At 41.2% G+C, this 23,838-nt stretch overlaps 2 protein-coding genes across 7 annotated transcripts in view; both read left to right on the top strand.

Moving 5' to 3' along the window:
• LOC122407806 (uncharacterized) overlaps positions 1-15,759 on the top strand; it is a 42,251-nt gene extending 26,492 nt beyond the window's left edge. The window contains exons 2-6 of one of the 6 annotated variants that reach the window (XM_043414229.1): positions 5,829-5,967; positions 14,336-14,417; positions 14,940-15,083; positions 15,186-15,296; positions 15,479-15,759. In XM_043414229.1, coding sequence (XP_043270164.1) covers positions 5,909-5,967; positions 14,336-14,417; positions 14,940-15,083; positions 15,186-15,296; positions 15,479-15,529 — 447 coding nt within the window. In that variant the 5' untranslated portion in view covers positions 5,829-5,908 and the 3' untranslated portion in view covers positions 15,530-15,759. Of the gene's footprint in view, positions 1-5,828; positions 5,968-14,316; positions 14,418-14,939; positions 15,084-15,185; positions 15,297-15,478 lie in introns of all 6 variants that reach the window. The other 5 variants (XR_006260290.1, XM_043414232.1, XM_043414230.1 and 2 more) reach the window with 5 other exon arrangements.
• A 708-nt stretch (positions 15,760-16,467) lies between these two features.
• LOC122407623 (uncharacterized) lies at positions 16,468-19,401 on the top strand. Its single transcript, XM_043413954.1, has 4 exons — positions 16,468-17,007; positions 17,491-17,616; positions 17,724-17,834; positions 18,226-19,401. The coding sequence occupies exons 1-4, from the start codon at positions 16,963-16,965 to the stop codon at positions 18,277-18,279; spliced, it is 336 nt and encodes a 111-aa protein (XP_043269889.1). The 5' UTR covers positions 16,468-16,962; the 3' UTR covers positions 18,280-19,401.
• The last annotated feature ends 4,437 nt before the right edge of the window (positions 19,402-23,838 follow it).

The raw sequence follows: 23,838 nt of genomic DNA, 5'->3' as shown, positions 1-23,838 counted from the left end.
GAATGGGTCCTTTCATTTGGTCTCTGTATACACTTCCCCTCGGGTCTCGTTCCACGGTGATGCAATCCGAGCTTGCATGTATGCCAAAGCGTAATTAGGAACGAGAGGTCGTGCTCGAGTCACCAAAGACAGAGAAAACAAGAGAGAGAACGAGAGAGCTAGCTCGAATCAACTCGAGTCTTCGTCCTACCAAGCAGGACAAAGTGGAGCGAGAGTACACACTTGAATTAATTTAACCTCCCTACGATTTGCATTTGCTAGTAGTCGAGTGGCCTCATCCCCGCCATGGACTCTCTAACCCTCAACATCCTTGCTGAGTTATCGAGAACTGGTGGCGAGATGTGTGCCTTTCGAAATTTATACATGACTTCCGACATTGGATTTCGAGAGGTTGCAAACGTGGCCGATAACGAGCGGGGGTACTTTGAATTAATTGGGAGGGAAGTTAAAAGAAAGTTGTTCAGTTGTTTTAGCTTCGTATTCAGAATGACGCTTGGTCACTCAGTCGCTCGATTCAGCTCATTTATTTAACATCATTCGGGCTTGTTTGAGTTTCGATCTAAACCCATTGTGGCATAATAAATTTTTAGTCTCTTGGGCTTAAACTCCTCCAACACGATTAAAAGAATGGCAAAATGGATGACGTTGAAGTTTGCAACGTTGGAGTCCAACGAAATGATCTAAAAAAACACTCCAACACTTTCAGAAAATCTCCAAATTTCTTCTCTATACCGAATTTTTAATTCGCAGTTTTTCAATCTACACCAATGATTTTCTGAAATACAAAATTAGTGAAGTACCAGTGTTTTTTCGTTAAATTCGCTGCACCCCAACGTTGCAAACTCCAGCATCGTAGAAAATGTTTTTTCCGCTTCCAAATCAGTACAATCATTCTTAATAACAATAACAACAATCACTATCATTATCACTCCAGAAAAGTCTGCAGAGTTATCGAATTTTATTATGCCCCACTTCCTCTCCCAAATAATCCTTTAACGAACGTTTGAATCGCCAAAACTTCTCACGAGTCAGGTCTCCCATTTAAAAAGTCGAGTATCTCGAAGGCAATGTGGAAATTGCAGTGCAGACGGCGTGTATTGATGGGCTGTAAGACCAGTGTGTCAGGACGCATTTGTTCAGCCATTAATCGAACGAGGGTTGCGCTTCGTTTCCTTCGTAAAGCAGTATACATCTTTCACCTCTGTCTTTAACCCTCGACTTGTATTTTCGATCTTGCTTTTTTGCTCTCTTTCCCGTTGGTGTTCGCTCGGGCGTCCAACCTGGTGGCTAGAGGGACGCGCGCGGCAGTGGTGCGGCTAGAGAAAAGCAGCTTCGGTGTGTGCTCCTTCTGCCCCCAGCCCTGCGACTGTTGCCTCCGGATCCCTGAACGTTCACGGCTAAAGTAGCACCCGGGCTCAAGACCCGGAGGGTGATTTATCCTCACTCGCCCCCGGGCCACCGCCTCTCTAATCTCTTCTCTCGCGTCTCCCGTTAACCCCGCGTTATCCTCTCTGTTCATCTTCTTGACTCTTGGCCCCTTACTTCCTACTTGGCGCGAGGCGGAACGTTCGAAATACATGTATACAAAATGCCTGTCTATGTAGAAAGCCGCGTTTTCTATATCGCTTACTTTCTTCCTCTTTTCTCTCGCTCTCTCTCTCTCTTTCTCTCGGTGTCTTTCTCTTTCTCACTCACTTGCTTCATTCCCTTTTCTGTTCCGGCATGAAACCGTGAAAGACAGGAAGTAAAGATCTCCCTTACTCTCCACTTTGCACGGCAGCAGCAGCAATGAATCACTTCCTTCTATCTGCACGAAGAATCCACTGGGATTCGTTTAGCCCGATACAAAGTAAGAGTGCGAGAGAAAATAACGTTCCTGTGACAAATCCACGCCACTAAACAACCCCCTTCCGACATCTTTTCCTTCCACGAGCACTCTCAGATCCTCTTCGAGAACACTGCTTTCGGACGAGCCCGAGGACTGGATTGCGAGGAAGCGGAACTCATGCTCTGATATAATTCTTATCTCTGTTTGGGGATAATGGATATTTTTATTGACGTTAGGGATTCTGGAACTTGAGCGTCAATGAGGACAGAGGTCGAGTCGGAATTGAATGTTCGAAAAATAACATTTTTCAAGTCCAACATCGTAAAATTGTACCGAAATCGCCAGGATTTCATTCACTCTCAAACGAATGTTCAACTTTTTACTTTCAAATATTTGTTCTCACATGTGAGCAGTGGAGAAACAATTTACTGGAAACATGCGTCCGATTCAACGGTGGGAACCTCTTTGCAAATGAGCGTAAATAATAATTACAATGTCTGAGAATCAATGCCAAACGTTTCGAAACGCTCAGTAAATCATGGATCTTTTATCGAGTCTGATTATTGCGATTTGAAACTATGAGCCTAGTTGAGTTGTAAAAAAATGAATGAATAGCCGATTGAATCTCAACGTTTCGTGTGCAACGCAATCTCCCAGTTTGAATTTTATTTCGCGCTCCCGAGAGTACCGCGATATCATCGAGGGAGATCGTGGGATCGTTCGGCGAGCTGTGTAAAAGCACATCGGGTCCATCTTAATCGGTGCACTCCAACGAGTCTGTACGGTGCAATACGCTCTCGCGATTAGAATGATTTAAGTGCAATCCATCTTGTACTCTCTGCTCTCTCCTGCTCTGTTGCTCGTTGTTGATTTTTCTCCACTTGTCTTCGTTAATCGAAGATTCTCAGTGCCTCATCTCGGTATTGGTAAAACGCAAATTTTCCGTGTGAAATCGTCACTCAAGCTAAATATGGTAAATCCGATGGCTGCATAAACAATTATAAACCCCGTTGACGATGTTTTTACAACAGATTTTTCATAGTTCTTGACAGTAGTCAGACGTGCCCGTGGTGGGGATAAAAAAATGTACAGTTTTGTGAAGCACTAACGATACTCGTTCGTATTGAGATCGAAAAAAACCGTAAGAATAAAAAAAATGTGAGCGTAGCGAATTAACGATTAAATCTTAATTGATACATCGATCAATTTGCAAAGAGTGACAAGCACTCAGACGCACGTGCGTATTCACGTATATAAATCCATGCAACACTCTTCATAGGCAGAGCGCGATGTTGCATTAATTTTATGCGAATAATCCATCACGAGGTCTCAAGAAGAGTCAGTACAGATCGTTTATTTGTGATGTTGCCATCTCGTCGCTTATTAAGCCTCATCCTCGTGCCTATAAATGAACATACAACCCCACAGAGTGTAACATTTTATCTCGATGCTAAGATCGACGCGTTTATCGATTGGATTGCAGTATCAAGCGAGTAAGAAGATTCTGAGCGTGCGTATACAGATGGAGACGGAGAACGAAGGGAAAAAATAAGAATTGCTCGGAAGACGGAGGGGCTTAGACGCACACGAGTCAGTGTGCAGCCGGATCGTTGCGAAAGATAGCTCTGATCCACCCACTCATACATTTACACGTTGAGATTGAGACTAAGATTAAAGACTGTGCTTATGATCCATTCTCGAGTGTGCAGATTTGCCTTGCTCTAACGGTACAAATGGCCTGCTACGCATGAGACACTCCACTTCAAATTCAATCTTCATTAATTCATTTATTTATTTTCTTACTCAAGAACATTCCTGAACCATATCAACTGCATCATCTCGTTTATAAAATGATATTTGACGCTGACGTTAATATTTATTTGCACAATGAATTTGCAGTGATTTCACAGCAGGGTCGTTATTTCCTTGACTTATATCTTGGCTCATCGATTTCTACTGTTTCTCTTAAACTTTCGTAATAGGCCACACTAATTTCGTAAATTTCCGTTAGAAGCTAAAAATAATGATTCAATACGAATGCTTCTTGAAGAATATGAAAAAAATAACTTCTCCGATTGACGTCGCATTCGAGCTCGAATGACTTGTGCATTCGCATTTTTCGTCATTGCAGGTGAGTACTTTGGTCACTCACTTCCCATTCGCGTTCGTGTGTACCATTATCTGCTCTCATGGAAGTACTTTCGTGCGATCCTCGAAGCCCACGAATAGTCACACACGCAGAGGAGAGAGAGGAGTGTGCGAATATCGCACTCACCCGCTTCCACATCTTATTCTTACACGTAGCTGTAAAAGCTCACTTCTCTTTCTCCCTCTCGACGTTCTTTCTCTCTCTCTCTCTCTCTCCGGTACATTCGCCGAGAAGAGGCAATTAATAACCGGCCCCGGTGCGCAGATTAACGAGCGCTCCGACGCCGTAATTATACATGTAGGATAATTATATCCACCGAGGAGAATTTATAGATTTGCTCGGGCGGACACCGACAACCCGTTCGGGCATATTGCGACGAGACTCTCGTCCTCGTCGCGTCTATCTTCGCATATTATACGTGTCCTGGGAGCCACCTCAATGTGTGCATACACATAAACGGATCTCGAGAGGAGAATCGCTGTGACTTGAAAGCCAACGGCCGATGTAGAAGATTTCGTACGGGCTACTTTTTTAATCTAATAATTGAAAAAAATAAAAGAACTAGAAAAACAAAATATTTATCGCAAAAAATTTACGATGCTCATAGTACAGGTTAAACTTTTTTCCAATTTGACAAAACATTCAAAACAGGAGTAAATCTTTCACAACATTTTTTTCGCAGATTAAGAAACTTTATTTGAAAAATTTCTTTCGAATCGTCGAAGAAAATGTTTTCGAAATAAATCACGATTGAAAAGAGCTCGGAAGAATAAAAACAATAAAAAAAATGAACTTTGAAATTCGAGATAAAAATGAAAGTTTGGCACAGAATGACCGGTACACATTTTCCTTGTCTCAATCTTCGCCTCAGGTATTACTCGCTGGGGTCTCGCGTCACGTATGTCAGTGTATAATTATATACAGATATATAAATGAACATACATTAGATATAGCCAGCGTGACTAACGACCAGCAATTGTCTTTACGACGGCTCATTAATTTCCGCCACGCAACTACGGGGGTCAGCATTGCGAGTTTCTCGGGGCTACATTCAGCACTCGACACTCTGTCTTCAATGTCCTCTCTCTCTCTCTCTCTCTCTTTCGATTTTTATTCTTTTTCCTTTACACGAATACCTCTATCGAGAGACGTTTCCTATTCTCGCCCACATGTGTCGAGATACGAGCTAAATTATCGAATCTTTCCCACAGAACTCCCATTTTCTTGTCTATTAACACGACCGGTATGTGTGTGTATTTGTGGGAGTCAGTAAACACTTTTCAGTATCTTGACGTATTCATCGTTACGAAAATACAATCGAATAATTAACGTACAGTTTCTTGTCTTTTCTGTTTTTTATTTCCTCTCTCTCTTCCCTCGCTTCTTTATCCATTTTTTCTTTCTACTTTTGTCTATACGCAACTCTGACATTGATTTATCGCAGTCCCCGTCATCAGCGATGAATCGTAAAAGCTGTATACGATATAAACACGATACGAGAATCAAGACACACTTAAGTTAATAACGTTTGCCACATGAGCCACGACGTCTCATCCATCAGACACTCGAGCCCTCTCTCTCTTTCCCTCTTTTTCTCTGATGTATTAGTCATCATTGAACTTTTATAGCAGCGTCTTTAGCACTCGTGTTAATAAACAATTCGATTGATCGTCAGGAATAAATTCATGGGTTTCTTGTAATACGTCTTTTCGAACTTTCGCATCGGATTATTACTCAAGATCCCATCGAATTAGAATATAAATCCTGATGGAATAAGGCTATTATAAAAATGAATGGAAATTTATGAACATTGACTAATCAACGGGGCAAACGATAAAACTGTTATTTTAGGAGAGATGAAAATGAAGAGTGAGAGGAAAAGTTAGTTGGACCTGTTTGCAGAGCTCTTGTCTATTTGGAGGAAAGAAAAAATGACGAGAAAAGACGCGGGTGAAGAAGTCTCTCGCGGGATTGCGGAGCTTGGTAAATGGTACGTAACTAATCATTCTCGGTGTGGTATGGCTCGCTCGGAGAGCACCCAAGACTCTCGATTCGTCATGGCAGCTCAGCGGGAGAGTCTGCCTCTTAAATCAACGATATTCTTATCTCTCGCGAGGGATGGTTTTACCCCTCTCCCTCTCTCTCTCTCTCTCTTCTCCCACTTTTTCTTTCAGTGATGCGCTTCTTTGCGGTGTTTTACTCTTGGTAACTCTACGGTAGTATTATTACGACTATTCTTGACAGCATCTCTTCTTTTTTCTGTGAAACATCTGTGTGTGGGTAAGTGTGAAATTCTAGCGCCCGTTCTTCCCCTGCCATGCACACGCTTCCCGCATTTGTCATCTGCTAACACCATCCCTTTTAATATATTTATATATACATAGTCAAAATGCTCGGCAGACTTTTGACACTCGGACCGATCTTTTAGCCCACCTACAAGAGAAAAGCTGATAATGCGACGAGAGTGCACAGTGGGTTTCCACTAAAATATCTATGCTCCCGCTGAGATTCTTCATGGCTAAATAATTCATAAAATTTCATCCACTCTTTTCTTTCAAAATATGCTGAGAGCTCGGGGAATACGAATTAAGAATGTCAAAGCAGCGTTCCGACCGGTTGGAAGCTTTCGATATCGTGTTACTTCTCAGTCCAAGGCATTTCACGTTCGACTCATTTTTATTGAAATGAAAATTGATGAGAGAGAGAGCTAAAATGAGATGAGAACTGATAAAAAGAAAGAGAAGCAGCCACCTCGAGTAAGAACGGAAAACAGAAGACTCGAGAAGAAGGGTGCACGAAACGAGACCGAGGAGCAGCTCTTAAACAAGAAAGATAGAGAATGTTGATGAAGAAGGGGCAGGATTAGATGCCGGCAATTAGCGGGAAATATGAGGAGAGTGGTTGCTCGTTGGGGTTGGTTCACTGGGTTTACATGGTGCTTCGTGTGACGGGGGTCGTACGATGGCGCACAAGAAGGGAAGAGTAACAGCGAGAGCGAGTTGGAGAGGGGGGCAGAGAGAGGATGCAGTCGGGTGTGAGAAGCTCCCAGACTAAACATACTCGGCTCGTTAGCGGCGTGTTACGCGATTAACACACCGTACCAGCGACACTCTGTAAATTATACCGTGCTCACGGGGGCTTCGGGGTTAACTCTACCCTATCTACCAACCAACATCTCCGTTCCATGTACATACGCTAATACATCCATACGAGAAACCACAAGCAACGCCATCAAATGCCTCCGAGCGTATGCACGCGAGTACAACCAACCTGGATCAATGCTACGTGCAACTAGAGGTGGCTTGTTGACAAACTTGTCGAATTAATCAAACCACCCCTTCCCACACGACTTTCCTCCAAGCCTCCCAAGCTTCTAGACCCTTTCACGAAACCATGTTCCAGCATCCCTCACATCAAGATTCTCCCACCTTTCGACCCTCGAACATTTCCCTCCGCTAATCATCACTCAACACTAATCACTTACACGATCTCATCCATATATCTGCCAGATTCAACGTCACTGAATTTTCCCACATTTGGATCATCGAATTATCCCCTTAAATTTCATTGTTTATAATCATCCTCAGAGTGTCCCTGACATCAGAAGTCGAATTCTTTCATTCACAATGCTGGGAGATTTTCATCATTTTTTAAAAAACTGGAATGATGTTAAATATTGACATACTATTTTTCATTTACTTATTAAAATCCTGTGCAAACATTTGCTGCCTCAATTCATTTGTACTTTAACCTTATTTCGGTAAATTTATATACTTTTGATGTTTTACGTATGAAAACTGCTACGTGATAGATGCGTTTTGAAGGAATTCTTTGTAATACAGAGTGTGCACCGTTTCGAAATAAGTTAGTTCTCTTGTCACGTGCTTTAACATTGATTAGCGTCCATGCGCGACAGAGAGACAAAGTGCAGCGATACATCACTGTCACTTCGGCTCGTCGTCGTCGTCGTCGTCGTCGTCGTAGCGCGCCGTTAACTGGAGTGACATCGCGATAACAACGAGGCGGATTGGCTCTCTCTCCTCCTCTTTTTTCTCTTTCTCGCGAGTATTTTTGGCGTGACTGGAAAGCCTGATGGCCACAGTCAGACTGATGAGCGACGGGAAGAAACTCGCGATGACGCTGCGTATTTATGAGAGTCATTAATATTTATGCAAAAGAAGAAAATAAAAGTGGCGTATCTTCGTCACATTATATATTCGAAAATGCCACACGGAATGGAGTTGCGCCAGATCGCGAGTGTCCTCGTCACCCGTCTGATGCATCACTTTTAATTACTCTCGTTACGCCTCATCCTCGTAAATGATTTCATTTTTATTTTGTCAATTGACCTGCTGTGGCAAGAACTCACGAATGGGAGGAAACGAATGATCGAGCAAACTGCAATTGTACTTTTTTGTTTCGTTCTGTCAACCTTTGTCATTGATCAGCGATTTTCAGAATAATTATTCAGATTAATTATGTTCATAAACTTGAAGTAAAAACGTGAATATAAATGACTCGAAATTTAGGGGGGTTTCCGAAAAAGTAAAGCAGCTCAACGACCCAAGGGATCCCGAATACGTCGAGGCGAATCACGTAAACCCTTCAATTAGGGCGAATCCACGAAAGCGGGTTCATTGGAGAGGCAAACGAGTCAATCTGTTTCGAGGAGACAGAGGATCAGCGATTTGCGGACTAACGTCGAGAGAGGCACACGCACACACGCGCGGATCATCCTTGGCCGATAGATTGCTCGTTATCTCGTCGAACTCAAGCTCCGTACAACAGAGAAAACACGTTCGATCGTAAATACCTGATTGCCGAGTCAAAGACATTCGCCTCTGGCATACGAATCGATCGGCACGCCGCATTTATGAATCGTATAAAACCCGATGATTTGCATAGTCGACGAGCCCGCTCTCTCAGACATTGATATACTTGTAAGAACTAGAAAATAAACAAATGAGAATAAAAAACGTAAGTTGAAGAAAAAAAGGAGAAAACTACTGACAAGCTGGCATAAGCGACGAATAACAAATTAACTGACTTCGACGCCTCTCGATTTGTCGTCATTTCTATCGAGCACTCTTTTATGGGATTTTGACATTGCAATCACTGTTTCTGCATAATGTTACGCCGATCGAAACTCATAAACGATTACATAATCCTCAGCATGTGGAAAACCACATGAAAATATAAATGTCACTGAACGTGCAGAAAAATGGTTCTGGGAGACCCAGGGGCAAAATGGCACACTTGCAACGATAAAAAACAAATTTCATCATTAACTAAAAATAAAAACGTTTAAAATTCGATTGGAGAATCGTCAAATGAGCATGAAGAGCCGGTAGTCGATCGATATCGATCCTGGACAAAATTTCACCTCCTTCGATCTCCAAGATCGTCACATCCCTCATCTCAGTAAATAAACGAACACTATAGACCCCTAAAACATATGTAGTCTGTCGAGAGTTGGCATAAATTCAAATGTAAGTGTGTAAATAAATTGAAGAGGAGAAGAAGGAGAAGGAGGTATTGGAAAATCGTCTACTTCGAGGCTGACACGATGGGGCTCTCCCTCCTGTTGTCTTTCTTTTTGCAGGCTCGTTACGCCGCATTAACATCGTGTCCCGCTTTTTATCTCGCTTGTTAATCATTTGTTGCCCAAGCCCCGAGAGACCTCACGACGATCCGCCATCAGATTCTCTGCGTAGCGTATGTATGTGTATAGAGAAGTAAAAAAAAAAATATAAATTTAAACTTCCCTTGCGCTCTACTCGTCGCCATACTTTAATTACCTCGCGAATCTCTCGAAACATTTCTTATTCGCGCTCCCGAGCACGATCTCCTCGTCAGCCCTCCGTAAAAGTGTTTTTTGTTTCTCGGTGGATCGCACAAAACAGAGAAATCTTCGGCAGATTACGTGTGAAGAAATCGTCAGAAAAATCGGTACCGTTAACCGCGAGGACAAAAGAGAACGCTGCGTCGTCGGGCTGTTACACAAAAGCGAGAAGAAAACGGTGAGCAAAAAGAAAGAGATGTCGGGACGCGTAAACGTCGCTCAATCTTGCCACGCTGCGTGATAAGTCACGAGTGCGAATCCGAACGACAGTTTCGAACGACTTCGGGACCGGTTCGCTTATAAACCGTTTGTGGACGTGTATATGAATGTAGGTTTGCGATCGACCGCCCGTTAACTCTCTTTATCGCATCTTCTTCATCGGTTCATTCCTTTTTCTTTCTCCTCCTTCCCCTCCGCCCCTCAACGCTCTTTCGCCGTACACTTCGCACTAAAAACGCGAGACCAAGCGAGAGGAATTTCACGATCGATGCTTCTCGGTCCTTCTCCTCCTCGCGTGAGTCGATTACCGGAGGGAACACTTTGCCTCTAACGACAGCGGGAAAAAACCTGCTCTTTCAAATTTCAAGACAAAGTATTGTCCCCAAGCAGGTTTTTCTTGCCAAACTCTCTAAGAAATTCAACTTGCGTGACACTCGTGAAACTTTTTATTCGAGTCGAATCACTATCCCGTGATTGATCAACGTGTCAACTTTGCGAGCCACTAAATTTTCGTAATAAATATTCAAGATGGAATAAAGAACAGGAGTTTTGCACATTCGCTGACATTTCGTCACTTTTTATTGTTCCCTCCCTCTACATTATTACACTTTTCTGAAAAAATTTCATAGTTCATAATTTCAAGCAGGTGTAAGCTGATTTTTTGTTAATTTATTGTTTTTGTTTTAGGCTCGATGCTGCTGCACATTTAATGCAATTCGCTCGCGGTCGTGGATTCATTTCCAAACTATATTTATATAGGTGTATATTTTATATTCACCGTTGGAGGTACTTTCACGCGAAACTCGTAGGTTCGTGGTTATAGCGTCGAGCGCGGTACCATTTATCGTCTTGGTAAATCACCGTCTCGTTTTAATGAGAAGGGTATAGATCCACGGTATGCTGGTATATAACACTACTGTGATATCTGGCATGATTTCGAAACTCTATGTGCAGCGTATACAAATATATACTCTTATAAATAATTAATGTGGCGTATAAAATCTTCGGTAGATTTATTATCATTGCGATTATGATGAATCGCGCGGAAAAGTGGGGCCGAGTAACGCGCGCACCACTATGCAGCGCTACGAGTTGTTCGATAATGACGTAATTGCGGATTGAGACGTCTCCGCAAGCGTGACGCGATTCTCGGAGGAGTCACGTGTGCGCAGCGAGCCACGAATGCCGCGGGGGGTGAAATGACTCTTTTCTCTCCTCTTTCAGAGCTCGAATCTCGTCGGTTATCTTTCCCGCGGCGTTTCTTCAGGGGGAATTATTTATGCGACATCTGGTGAGCAGTGAAGAAAATGATGAATCGGTCGTTGGAGGTCGATGATCGCGGCTTGCGATCGCTTCAATTGGTAATCATCGAGAGCTTTTTTTTCGACAAAGTATTTTATTCTCTGTTAAATGAAAGGGCTGGTGATTGATTCATTCAATGTGCGTTTGAGGGCCTTTCGAAGTGTGCCAAGGCAGAAGATTAATTAATGTTGTAGATTAGAAAATTAGCACGGAGCTCTGCGCAGCTTCATTTTCCCTTATCTTGCCTCGTCCTCAGGCTCTCTAACTCGATTTTTTACTGGCTGAGAGTTAAGTGTCGACGTGCATGTTCGGCGGTGGGACGATCGTGATTCAAGCTCGGGGATAATAAATAAAGCGAGTTCGCGCTACGTGTGGTTTCGAATTCGAACGAGCGAGAGAGAGAGAGAGAGAGAGAGAGAGAAAGTTCAGGCCGACGCACAGTGGCCAGGAATAAAAATATATGCATTGACTTCTCCTCGCGGGGTTGCCGAGAAGCGAAGACATTAACGACGGTTGTGACACCGTCCACCGGACATCGTCGATCGCTTTAAAATCCCGATTTCTCATCGGACTCGCTCTCTTCGGTATTTGCGAGGTCGAGATTTACATCCGCTCCGCACACGCTCGCCTCTTAAACAACGGTATACATGTATACATTTGGCATATTAGCTTTGTAATATATGGCTTTTATAATAAAGTTACAATGTGAGAGAGATCCGAAGTCGCAGCAAGGCACGAACCCACTCGCGAGCACTTGGGGTGCGTGCACGAGCACTTCCAAACGAATAGCTTCGATTCACGTCTATATATTCGGGAAAATATATTTAAAAGATGGCACGAGAGGTCAGAGAGAAGAATAAAAGAGCAGGAAAGAGCCAAGAGTTTTTCGCTCGTGAGTCGTACGATTTGGCGCTGCTTTTGGAACTCCATAAACATATCGTCGTTTCGAGGAGCCAAAGTAGGCTCTTTCGCCAAGCGATTTACGTCTCTCGTAGCAAATTCTAACTAAAATATATCCTATATATCAGTCACCTTTTTACGACTTGGAGGATCGCGAGGAAGAAAGGGGTGGAATACGAGGAAAGATATAGCAGGATAAATGAGAAATCTGACGTTGATTTGTTTCGCTGATTCCTTCGATATTCAACAACCAGACACATTGTCGGACAATCGTTTTTTCCTATATCCTATTTCTAGAGTATTTCTCCAACTCTTGTCTCTCACGATATAATGGAATTAGATATATTAATGCAAAATAAGAAGAATAATGACAATGTTCAAGTTTTCTGACGCTGTACTAAACTCGACGATGGAACGTTTTTCTCTCCGGCTGATTTATTGCAGTCCATCCCGTAAACTTCACCTCCGAAGATTACGGAGGGTAATATTAAACGTGTAATAAAACTGCGGACATGTTTATGTATAGATCCTGAAATCCTTCTCGATCTCCGACGTTGAACGATCGCGGAAGTAGTTTTCTCGGGTCATCGATGTGCCCTTTCGCATACGCTCGTGGAGCCCCTGACGCTCATTCAATGCACTTTTAATCCGTTCGTTATAGTTGAAGATAATCGCTCCCTGGTGCACGTTGGCGATGCCGGTACTATGGCCCAGTCCCATCAAGTGTTTTGTACATTCACGTCTGCGACGTATGTGCGGATATTGTACGTTGTATAAAGTCAATGGAGAGAGACAGAAAATGGGAAAAGAACGAGAGACGAGTACCGACATTCGGGAACGAGCACGCACGGGCACTGAAAAACTCGTATAAACATATTCGAAAGCCAAAAATGCCCGGAGAAATGGAAACGCTGATAAACACGAAGATGTAGACGTACAAACACGCACACAGGATTACAGGAGGCTATTTACGAGGAGATAGCAAGCGCCATTAAGCCAATCAGATGCTGCGAAACGGCCGGTGTATTTTCCCAAGCTCTCGCGAATGGGTTGACATCTTTTATGATCGGCTTTATCTCAACGACCCGGGAGATGCGCCTGAGCCACACAGACAACACAAAACGATCCGGCAACGATTCTTCCGAAGCAGCCCACGACGCGAAAACGAGGACGGCCTTCTGCTTCCCTCGCTTTTCAGTCTTCCTTCTTCTTCTCTCTTTTAATGCTCATCACTTCCCTGAGGATTTGTATCTTCGCACTAAATCGCTTTTGCAACAGCTCCTTTTTTCCAATAGACGCCAATACTTGCCACGTCCATTTCCGTGACATGCCGAACCGTCTTTTAGCATTGTATTTATGTTTGCTCGATAAAAAATTATTCTAGCAACAACTACTTTCCCCAAACATTCAATTATTCTGGCTCAAATTACAACGATCGATTCCATTTCTCTAGTTTTCAAGGATTATCATCTCATCGGTGTCGCCGGAAATAAATATTGATATGGTCGTATTGCTTAAAGACGCAAATAGTTAACTTCAAAGGGAATAATATTTTTCATAAATATAAACATCTCCACGAGCTTGATATTTTATAATGATTACGAAAATATCATCATTCGTCCTAAATATTTCAGGCCCACATGAAAAATAATGTCTCGGCAATGTGGATCACCTGAAAATATTTTCAGTTGTCGCCGTAACGACTTTTATGGTATTTTTAAATACAAGCCGTCGAGATGTGTCTATCGTGTAAATAGTTCGTGAACACTTGTACAAATGAGAAAAGTGTGTAATGTCGCTTCAAGTCGTTACACGTATATTCATTTGAATACGATTGCCATTAAAGACTATTTCGGTATCCGCTGAAACGCATTTTCTTATCTTTTTTTTTTAATGTAAAAAATTTGGATGAACGACAAAACGCGTTTTCAACGAATATTTTTGATCTTTGTAGAACTGTAATGATATGGCAGAACATATGTGTATAACTGATAAAACCATTAATAGTCATTCATATCGTTCAATTGACGTCAATAATAAAAATGAATATGGGTACCATTTTCGGTATAAATAAAGCACGCTTGGCTTAATTCAGCAGTGAACTTTGCACACCGAGGAGCAAACTACAATGTCGAAATTCTTCATACTCATTTTCGTGGCAATCGTTGCTTCGGTATGTATGTACAATATAATATAACTAACGAGTCTCTATTCAAATTCAAATTACAAAATTTCGGTTATGTCTTTTTAAAATTTTTTCTCGATAATATTTCAGGAATAATATGTTAAATCTTACGTAGAAAATCTTGGAATGCATGAAATTGGGCGGATTTTGAAATATATATTCCATAGCTTGGCTCTAGCTTATCAAACATAAAGCTGCGGAGTAGAATATTCAATATCTCTGAAAAAAATTTTAAATTGGTTAGGAATTTTTGGTTTTTTTGAATGATTATTTGCATCAATTTTAGTTAAAATTTGAAGCTATTTAAAACCTACTTGTGATGATAGTTTTTTGCACTTTCACTGAAAATTTTTTCATTACTGCACATGATGAAATCTAATGTTAACTTCCCGTAAACAAATATCTTTTTCCAATTTTCATCCAGCAAGCAAGCATTCACATTATCGATACAACTTTGTTCACTACGAAAAGCGATGCTTGGTTTATCTGAGAGAATTATTTGAAATATTTTAAGGTGGTCAGCGGCAATATTTTGCACTTTGAAACCAGGAACGAAGTGAATCTCTCCAAAGAAAAATGTATCCATCAAATAAAACAAACGTACGAGCACGCAGAAAAGCATTTGAAAGAAGATGCGACGAAGGGAGACGAGCTTTCGGTAAGAAAACCGATCGATCGAATACAAACAGAAGAATGGAAAGCAACGGATGAAAATCTATTTCACAGACATATCTAAGAAATGATTTTTTTTTCCATGTAGAGATTGCAACACGAAGGATTACAGGCTTTCCATAAACTGTTAGAACAAGTAGAAAATGGAGTCATGGAACCCAACCGCAGCCCTGGCGAGCATTCATCCTGTAGCGAAGCGGTGAGTATCGCACGCTTTAAAAAATGATTATTTAGGGTATCACAATGAATACTCAAAATGAATTTTATTTGCTTCTTTTTGTCAGGCTTAAGCTTCCAGCATCACTTTTCATATTTAGTTATCCTTATTTTTGCCTTTTTCCAGCATACTCGAAAAAATGAAACAATTTTTTTTGTTATCAGATTCTAACCGAGTTGTATCATTTGGTCCATTTATACATAAGAGGCTTCTAGTAGAAACGTGAAGCGATTTTCCAACAGACACCCAGAATGCCAACGTTATTATGAGTGCAATACAAAACCACGAGAAACAAATCACTAAAATTAAAAATGGAAAAAATTTTATGATTTAAATAAAAACGAAAAATATTCGACTTTGTCGTACAGTGTCGAGAAATAATAAATATGAAAAACTGTAACAAAAGTGTTTTAATGAAACCGGTAATTAAAGATCACAAAATCCATATACGAATTTTCACTTATTTTCTGGTATTACATGAAAAATTATAAACGTCAAAATACTTCGCGATTTATTGATTAAAAGTCATCGTTGTCATAAGAAAAGTTCTCAACAAACGACAATTTTAATAGTTTTCGTAATTTTGATGTAAAAGTTATGAGCTTATGTTGAGTTGCCATAAAAGATGGGAGATAATTCTAGCGTGTATAGTTGAGCTTCACCTAAGATACTGAGAACTCCACGCTTCAGTTATTATTATTTTTCGAAAAGTTTTTCATGGTGATAAAAAACGCTTCAAAATATATAACGTGATAAAAATTTAGAAAAAATGCCAGGTTACACGGGTTTCGATTCTTTCTTAAGTTTTGCAGAATTATCGACTTTCCATTGGTGTGAATGGACGATATTTCCCCGACACCATCTTGAACGAGCTTCACCATTGTATTACCATTGCACTTCACTTCACGTAAATTCGTTTAGTTGATAATTAAGCAACATTTATGTTTTGGGCCATTCGGTTCAAATTTCATTTACCGTTACTTCGTCATCGATATTTCTTCCCAGCGCAGCATCACGAATTCATTAATTTGGTGAAAAAATATCTCATTCATCGAACACAACTTTGTCGATGAATTTTTATTATTGAATTTCCGTACAGGAAAATGAAAATCTTTTTAGAGAGCAAGGGATGATTTTCTTATAGAATAAGTAAAATTGAGGAGAATCTTTATCTCATGCCACTTCATGAAAAAGAAGATCAGCAAAATTGGTCTCCTCAAAATTATTCTAATAAGTGAATTCAAGTGCGTAGAAAAATATCTATACAAAAAACTGATAACCACTTGAACAAATATCTGTGTATCTGTTATCGACAATTAAATTCGATTTCCGAAAAAAGGTATTGAATAAATTAAGGCTCGAATGTCGATCTTTGATCATATTGATATCATTAGTTCGAACGTGATGGATGGATTAAGCAATAATTTTGTACGAAAGAATAGAAATCATTTTCTCATCGGTTAACATTCATAAAGGAAATAAATTGCTTATTTGTCTAACAAATGAAATGAAATGAACAAACTCGTCAAACATTCCACAGTGTATGAGAATTAACTGCTTGTGTAATTCGATACGGTTCCGGATATATAAAAAGCTTTCGATTCGTAATGTCGGCAGTGAACTCTTAACAGCGATCCACTGAACTATCATGTCGATATTGATCATCGCTCTTTGCGTGGCAGTCGTCACTTCGGTGAGTATTCACAACGAAACACTTACGAGCATGTAAAAAAGTTTCGTAATACAATACAAGAATAGTGAAGCTCAATTTTTGGTTTTATATTGTCGAAGAAAAATATTAGTCTATGGCTCGGCATTTCATTATTTCCTGTTTTGGGCTGTAGAAAGATTTCTGTCCACGACTTTTTTTTTCAAATCAGTCGATTTTTTATTAATTATATTTTCCTCAGATTACATACCGGGCATACTGTTTATTTCACGACGTTATATAATTTTAAATATTCATATGAATTCTGATGTGCAGGATTGCATAAAAATTTGATTATATACAGACAGATTTTGAAATTCTCTTTTAGTACTCTTGTTTTCCTTGGTCTCAACATTGTACTGATTTCATGAGTTTGTCTATTGAAGGAATTCTTTTTCCGTCTTTTTTCCTTTGATAAGAGAATTTTTCAAACTATAATGCTAAATTACTTACCCTCATTCCCTGCAGACTCCAGTGCTTAACGAAGAGAATGGTAATAAAGCAAAATGTACGAAAGAAATCAAAGGAATGTACAATGTGGTGGAAAACTTCCTTAAACTGGATAAAACAGAGGCTGGCCAAGCTGACCTTTTGGTAAGTAGATCGCAAGATTGAGAATAAAATGAAACCCAATGAAATGAATGAAAATTCAGGCATTTGGTTGAACTATTAAAGAATTGGGTGAATTTTGTTTTACGTAGAAATTGCAACAGGAAGGATTGCCCGAGTTTAGAATTCTCAAAGACGAGGCACAGAATGGCGTAATGGTGCCTAATAACTCTCCTAGTGATCCATCATTTTGCAGCTCAGAAGTAAGTACCGCATTCAATGAGGATGAATACAATATAGAGTGTCTCGTAACGAACAGTCAAAACCATGAAGTTTAGTTCAGCGCCAAAATCCCAATCACAAGATCTCGTTGGGTTTTATTTTCATTGAACTTTCATCTGAAGGAAAGATCTTTCCTCGTAGTAAGAAAAATTTCAAGCTGTAATTTCCGACAACACATTTTTCCTTTTTTGTTGGTTATTTGCCATATTACAAAAGGAACATAATAAGTGCGAAACAATTTTTTTGATAATTCAAAAGTTGCGATAGCGATTGGAGTCAAAAATATTTGGAAGGAGATTCTCTTTTCGTTTTCAGTTCCAGTTCTTTTTTTTAGTATTCTCAAAAAACGAATCGATTTTTTCCTCCAATTAGATCTCCAACAAGTTGTTCCATTTGGTACGGAAATACGGAAAGGGATCATCATAGAAGAAGTCATTGTTAACGGACCTCGCAATGCGGATGCATCAGAAAGGTCAACTAAAATCACTGGTGTCAATGCCACAATTTAAATATAGACGATGTGTAGGTTTAGCGGTGAGCGTGCTCGTCTCCGAACCTAAACTTTAGTAGATCTTTGGAACAGATGCGATATTATTACGAGGTACAAAAATAATAAATCCCCATAAACTTCACACTATTCATACGACAGTAGATTTTTTTTTATCCAGTACTTTTTCCGAAATATCTAAATAACGTCCCTGAGGATCATCTCATGATTTTAGTTTCAATTAAATGAAATCGGCAGTTTTTCAACAGCCCCGTGATATTTGGTGAAATATATTTTCAGTCTACTGGGCCTGGGTGTAAAATTTTTTTTTTTCAAGATTCTCATTTTGGTATATGATTATTTTCTCGTCAGAATAAACACATTCACCAGCGATCTCAAGAAACACTTAAAAAGTCGATGCTCTTTGGAACAACTCGATGTACGATTATTTTCTCTGTCTTGTTGTCTTATGCAAGAGCTTCACAATTTAATGGCTTCCTTGTTTCGAAGAACTTTCTCCCCGGACGTTATCAGGGGCATCCTCTAAGATAAGGGAGTGATCGAGCATGAGGAAAGAGTAGATGAAAGTGAGAGGAAGATAATTTTCTGTGCGAATGTCTTTAAGTTTCAAATCGTGCGTTTCATTTTCCTCTCTCACGTTCAAACATGGATCGGTTGAACGGTAAAATTGTATGGTGTTTGTGAATCGACGAGGAAGTTTACGAGCGAGAGATAAGAGATTTAAAAAATATCGAATTATCAAGTTTGGCAGAGGAAACGGTGTTTTGATGGCTCTCGAGTGGATTTTCACTTGTTCGTAGGTGTGCTTGTAAAAGAGTATATGAGTCGTTTCTATCGGCTGTACGTAAAAAATGTTTGCAGAGGCGTTCTATAAAATATATTATTGCCTGCGATCGTTGGATGACGTTGTTGAATAACTTGCGCCTTTAATATATGTGTACGTGCGTGCATAAAATAGTTGTAAATAAGAGAGATATTACAGTTCTTAGAACGATACGAGTGAGAATAAAATTGATCGATGATTTTCCTCTTCATGTGACTCTCCCGTCTTGAGTAATAAAAATCATTCTTATTAACACGTTACTTTGAGTATGATTGTGTGTATGCGCTTATATTATACTCGAAGTGTCATAATTCATATAGTCGTCGACAATGCAAAAGAATTTACATCGTTGTCTCGTCGAGTGCACAATTAAGAAACGTGAGGAGCGTTTGCTCGTGGATCCCAGCATTTTTCCTCTCTCGTGAGCCTTTCATCTCCGTTTTAACAGTTTCGTATCGTAATATAGAGTTGTAAATTTTATTATTGGTCGGGAATCTCACATCGCGTGCGTATGAGAACAATGAACAAGGAATATACGGAAATGAAGGTTTTATCTGAATGAGCATCGACCGCCTTTAGTATAAATAGGGAGGGTCGTTTAATCTCTGCTAGCCTCGGAATGCATGTGTCATTAAAATGTATATATATTTATGCATTGATATCTGATATTTATATGTATTAAGCGATCCAATGTGTTACAGAGAGTTCAGATTGAAATCTCATCTGGATTATGCAAATGTCTTTCACATACGATTTCTTCAACCGTCACGACTCGCTCACCCAGTACTTTTATTCTTTATTTATCAGTATTTCTCGAGCGTTTTTTTTTCAGGGGAATAAAGCGTTAACGAGTAATTCAATACGACAAACTCTTGGCAGTTTTTACGAGCGACTATCAATTGAATTCCTCAATACCTACATGGTTTTCATACAGCAAGAAGATTTAATGTCTCGAATGATAAGTATATCCGTTTTATGAGTACTGCGCTGAAGATTATACGGTTATATGATTTCCGTCGAATTTTATGAGGAGGATAATTTTCTTGCTTGTTATACTTGAAATAAAGAAATTCAATTGCTTCCTCGATTCAATGTGCATTTCTTCAGAACTGTACTCTCTATTTTAAATGTCACTCCGTCGTCATTGCAACTACGAATCTCTAATGCGAAAGGAATTCAATTGGTCATTCTGTACCATTGCATAATTAGGGGCTTCCGTCGCTTCATTATTTTTTCTAAATCAAAAGAAGTATTTGACCATGAAGTAGTTTGAAAAAAAGGGAAATGGCGAGAAAATCGAGTCGATCAGGTTGGCGAATGCGTCAATCACTGACACGAGAAAGTCGGCTGCTCATCGTGATTTCACAGAGGTTCCGAGAGCGATAGAGGGTGGGCGAGAGAGTATCGGGTGGTGAAATATATTGAAAATTGAATAGCACGTGCGCAACCGCGGTATATTGATGGCTCTGAATATACTGGTGCGGTGTTGTACACGAGGTGGTGTGCACAGGACAGTACTATACACAGGCGATTGACGTTGAAGTTTATCTCGTGACAGCCGTCTGCTCGATTGTCGGACAGCTTTCCCGGATGCAGAGTGAAAGAGAGAGAGGGAGAATACGGACTGACGTACAATGCGGACAATGAAACTGCCCATCCGTCTGCCTCTTTGGACAATGCTGGATGCCACATCGGGTGCACAGAGAGTTTCAAAATGGGACGAGAATGAGGAGGAGCAGGAGAAGGCGGAGGCGGAAGAGGTGGAAGAGAAGTATATACGTTGAACGGGCAAGCGCGAGATACAGTCGCGGTTGCCTCCATCTCGAGTTGGCGTTGTAATTAATAAGCCAATTAATAGTATCAAAGAAAATGAACGTGGCAACATTTTCATTTGAAACGGATGTTTGCCGGACTGATATTTTCGTCTCTACGATGAATTTTTCACTAACTTTTACCGATCCTTGCAGGATTATGGCTCGAGTCTGCCATCGATGGTCGATCGGGTCTGGTTATTTGGATCACTGGACATCAACTGCTCAGACAAAGTCTCATTAATTGGGAAAAATAACTTCCTCCGAAATCCTTTTGCAGGCTTTCATTAGTTATTTTTACATTCGTCCCTGAATTTATAATGACAATGGATGAGCAGCAGCCCCAGGATGTAAAATCGATTAATTACTTATCGAATACAGTAGCCCGCAACAATAATGACGTAACGATGACAACGGGAACCGCAGAGCCCGGCTGCTCAACATAGACAAAAGCCCATAAGGACAAACAATCATCAGAGACCAGAGCGGGCCGCTTGTTATTAACGCTCGGCAGCAGAGGGGCGTCAGCCACTGAAGGAAGGTAGACGGTGCGAGGGAGAGAGTGTGTTAGAGGCGTAGAGGTGCCAGTAGAACGTCGGATGGGAACTAATGGGTGCCTGTCGGAGGGCGGAGGTCGACCATCCATCACCCGACACCGGCTACCTTCATCATCCAGACTCAGCTCTTCCTTCTCCCTCAAACGCTTGGCTCTTCTCTTCTTCGACCCAACCGCCCCCAGAGTTGCCACCAAGTTACGGAAATCCGTGTGCTTCCCAAAGATCCGGTGAACCACGCACCATTCCTCATTCTCTCTCCATTTTTTTCACTCTCTTCCTCCCTCTCTTATTCCAATGACGGAGGCAACGATGAAGAAGTAATGGTTTGATCCTCGCGAGGCTGCCCAGGAGTCAAAGATGAAGGTTCTTAGGTGCTGATGGCCACTTCACCTGGATCAGGGAATTACATCTTGATTCCTGTGGCCAGAAGCATTTTTCTAACACTTCTGTCAGTGTAGATCGTCGATCAGGCCAGTATCCTGATTTAGTTACTCAGCAGTTGGGCGTTTGATCCACTTTTTATGAATTCTTACTGATCCAATGTTCCAAAAATGAATAAATAGCCTATAATGTTATCCGGCAGTACCGCGGCACTGGGAATCATTGGATAATGCCTGGAGCCCATTAGCTGCCATTTTCAATTGGGGAAAAATAATTTATTTTCATAGATTTTATGAAGGTAGAATTTGCTTGTCCGCCCAGCACCCACGCAGTGACTAACCATCAGGATTTAATAGGCTCGTTGAAACTTGAGAGTGCCTTCGCAGCCTCCGTTAGACTCTGATCGAGTCGATATCGGTTTAGCTCGGGTGGGTGGCTCGGTGAACCGATATCAGCCATGTGCAGCTGCATTCGGCACACAACGCCCTCTGCGTGTGGTATTACCAAGAAGGAAGGATGGAGAGAGAATATAGAAAAGGGCGGCGACAAGATTTATACCAGCTTTTAGCAGTAGGGTCTCCTCCCCGCAGCCTCATAACCTCTTCGACGCCGGAAGGGCGCACCGGTGCAACCTTTTCCGGCGGTAACAGTAATATTTTTTCAAAGCTATCAACGCTTCGCGAGCTCGCTAAGAAAACCAATGGATTCTCGAGCTCCGATGCTTGCCTACAGGCAGCGTTAAATCCAAAAAATCATTCCAGAACAGCCAAAACTTTTTTACGGAGTGAACTGAGTTTTTGAATTAAATGGCCGGTCATTTCATAGTTGGTTTGAAAGAACAACCACGCATTACATTATTAACATCCATCTGTTCGTGTCCCCAAAACGATTTCGAACCCTCGAACCGAATTTATTCATTTTTATGCTGGTGAAAGCCGTCATTCGTATTTTTTTTCGTTTCGGGCAAGAGCATTTTACACGAAAGTTCCACACCCATCAAAACCACTCTTGGAGAGTCTTTCCCTGGCTGAGTAGCTTCGAAGGGAGGTCTACCAGGCTCCACCCTATGACCATATTTTCCATTTTTTTTCATTCTACGAATATCCGCATATTTATTTACGCGCTGGACAAGCAGCCCCCATTACAGCCTCTGCGAGGACATAAATTTAAGGGGGTCTGTTTCGGCGTTCTTCTGGACCTTCTTCGAAGGGGCAAAAACTGGAGTAACATCTTTCTCGATTTTATGCCAGTGCATGATTCGTTACTTCTCTTACACACTCTCTCCATATCTGACATTCCCACACAAACACACTGCTGCTTGTCCTCGGAGAGGGGACAGGGTGTGGGGGTGGGTCCGGGCAGACAAGCTTCTACATAGGGGTTTCGTAACTTCAGCCACGTTGCTGGGATTTATAGTCAAAGTCTGCGTGCAATCGCTGCCTCATACATCACTCTGCTCCTCCTTGCACACTTCTCTCTCACCCCTTCCATTTCTCTCATTTCTACTTCACTCCTAGCCTCCATTTGGAAAGCTAAGGAGTTGGCCAAACTGTAGGCAGACTCGAGGGTGAAGGACATCCCTCACTCGCTCTCCCTTTCCATCTCACTTGTACACGCTCTTATTCACCCGTATCAATCCTCTCTGCACACACACACACACGCGCACACATGTGTAACCACATCCTCGTACACAAAACCACGCTCGAAAGCGCGACTCCTGCTTCTCCAGGAGGTTTGTTCGGACTGTCTGCCCTCAACGATGGCTCGTTACCCCTTTTTCCCCTGTGCTTTCAACCTTCGCTCCCTCTTCTTCTCCTCCTTACGTCCCTTGCTTTCTTTCTCCCAAGGATTCGAGCATTCACCCTCCACAAAGCGATTGCCACTTCCTTCCAATTTCCTTTTCCA

The sequence above is a fragment of the Venturia canescens genome, chromosome 3 (assembly GCF_019457755.1).
Source record: "Venturia canescens isolate UGA chromosome 3, ASM1945775v1, whole genome shotgun sequence".
NCBI classification, from domain to species: Eukaryota; Metazoa; Arthropoda; class Insecta; order Hymenoptera; family Ichneumonidae; genus Venturia; species Venturia canescens.
The sequence above is the reverse complement of the archived record's forward strand: the minus strand, read 5'-3'. Positions and strand labels throughout refer to the sequence as shown.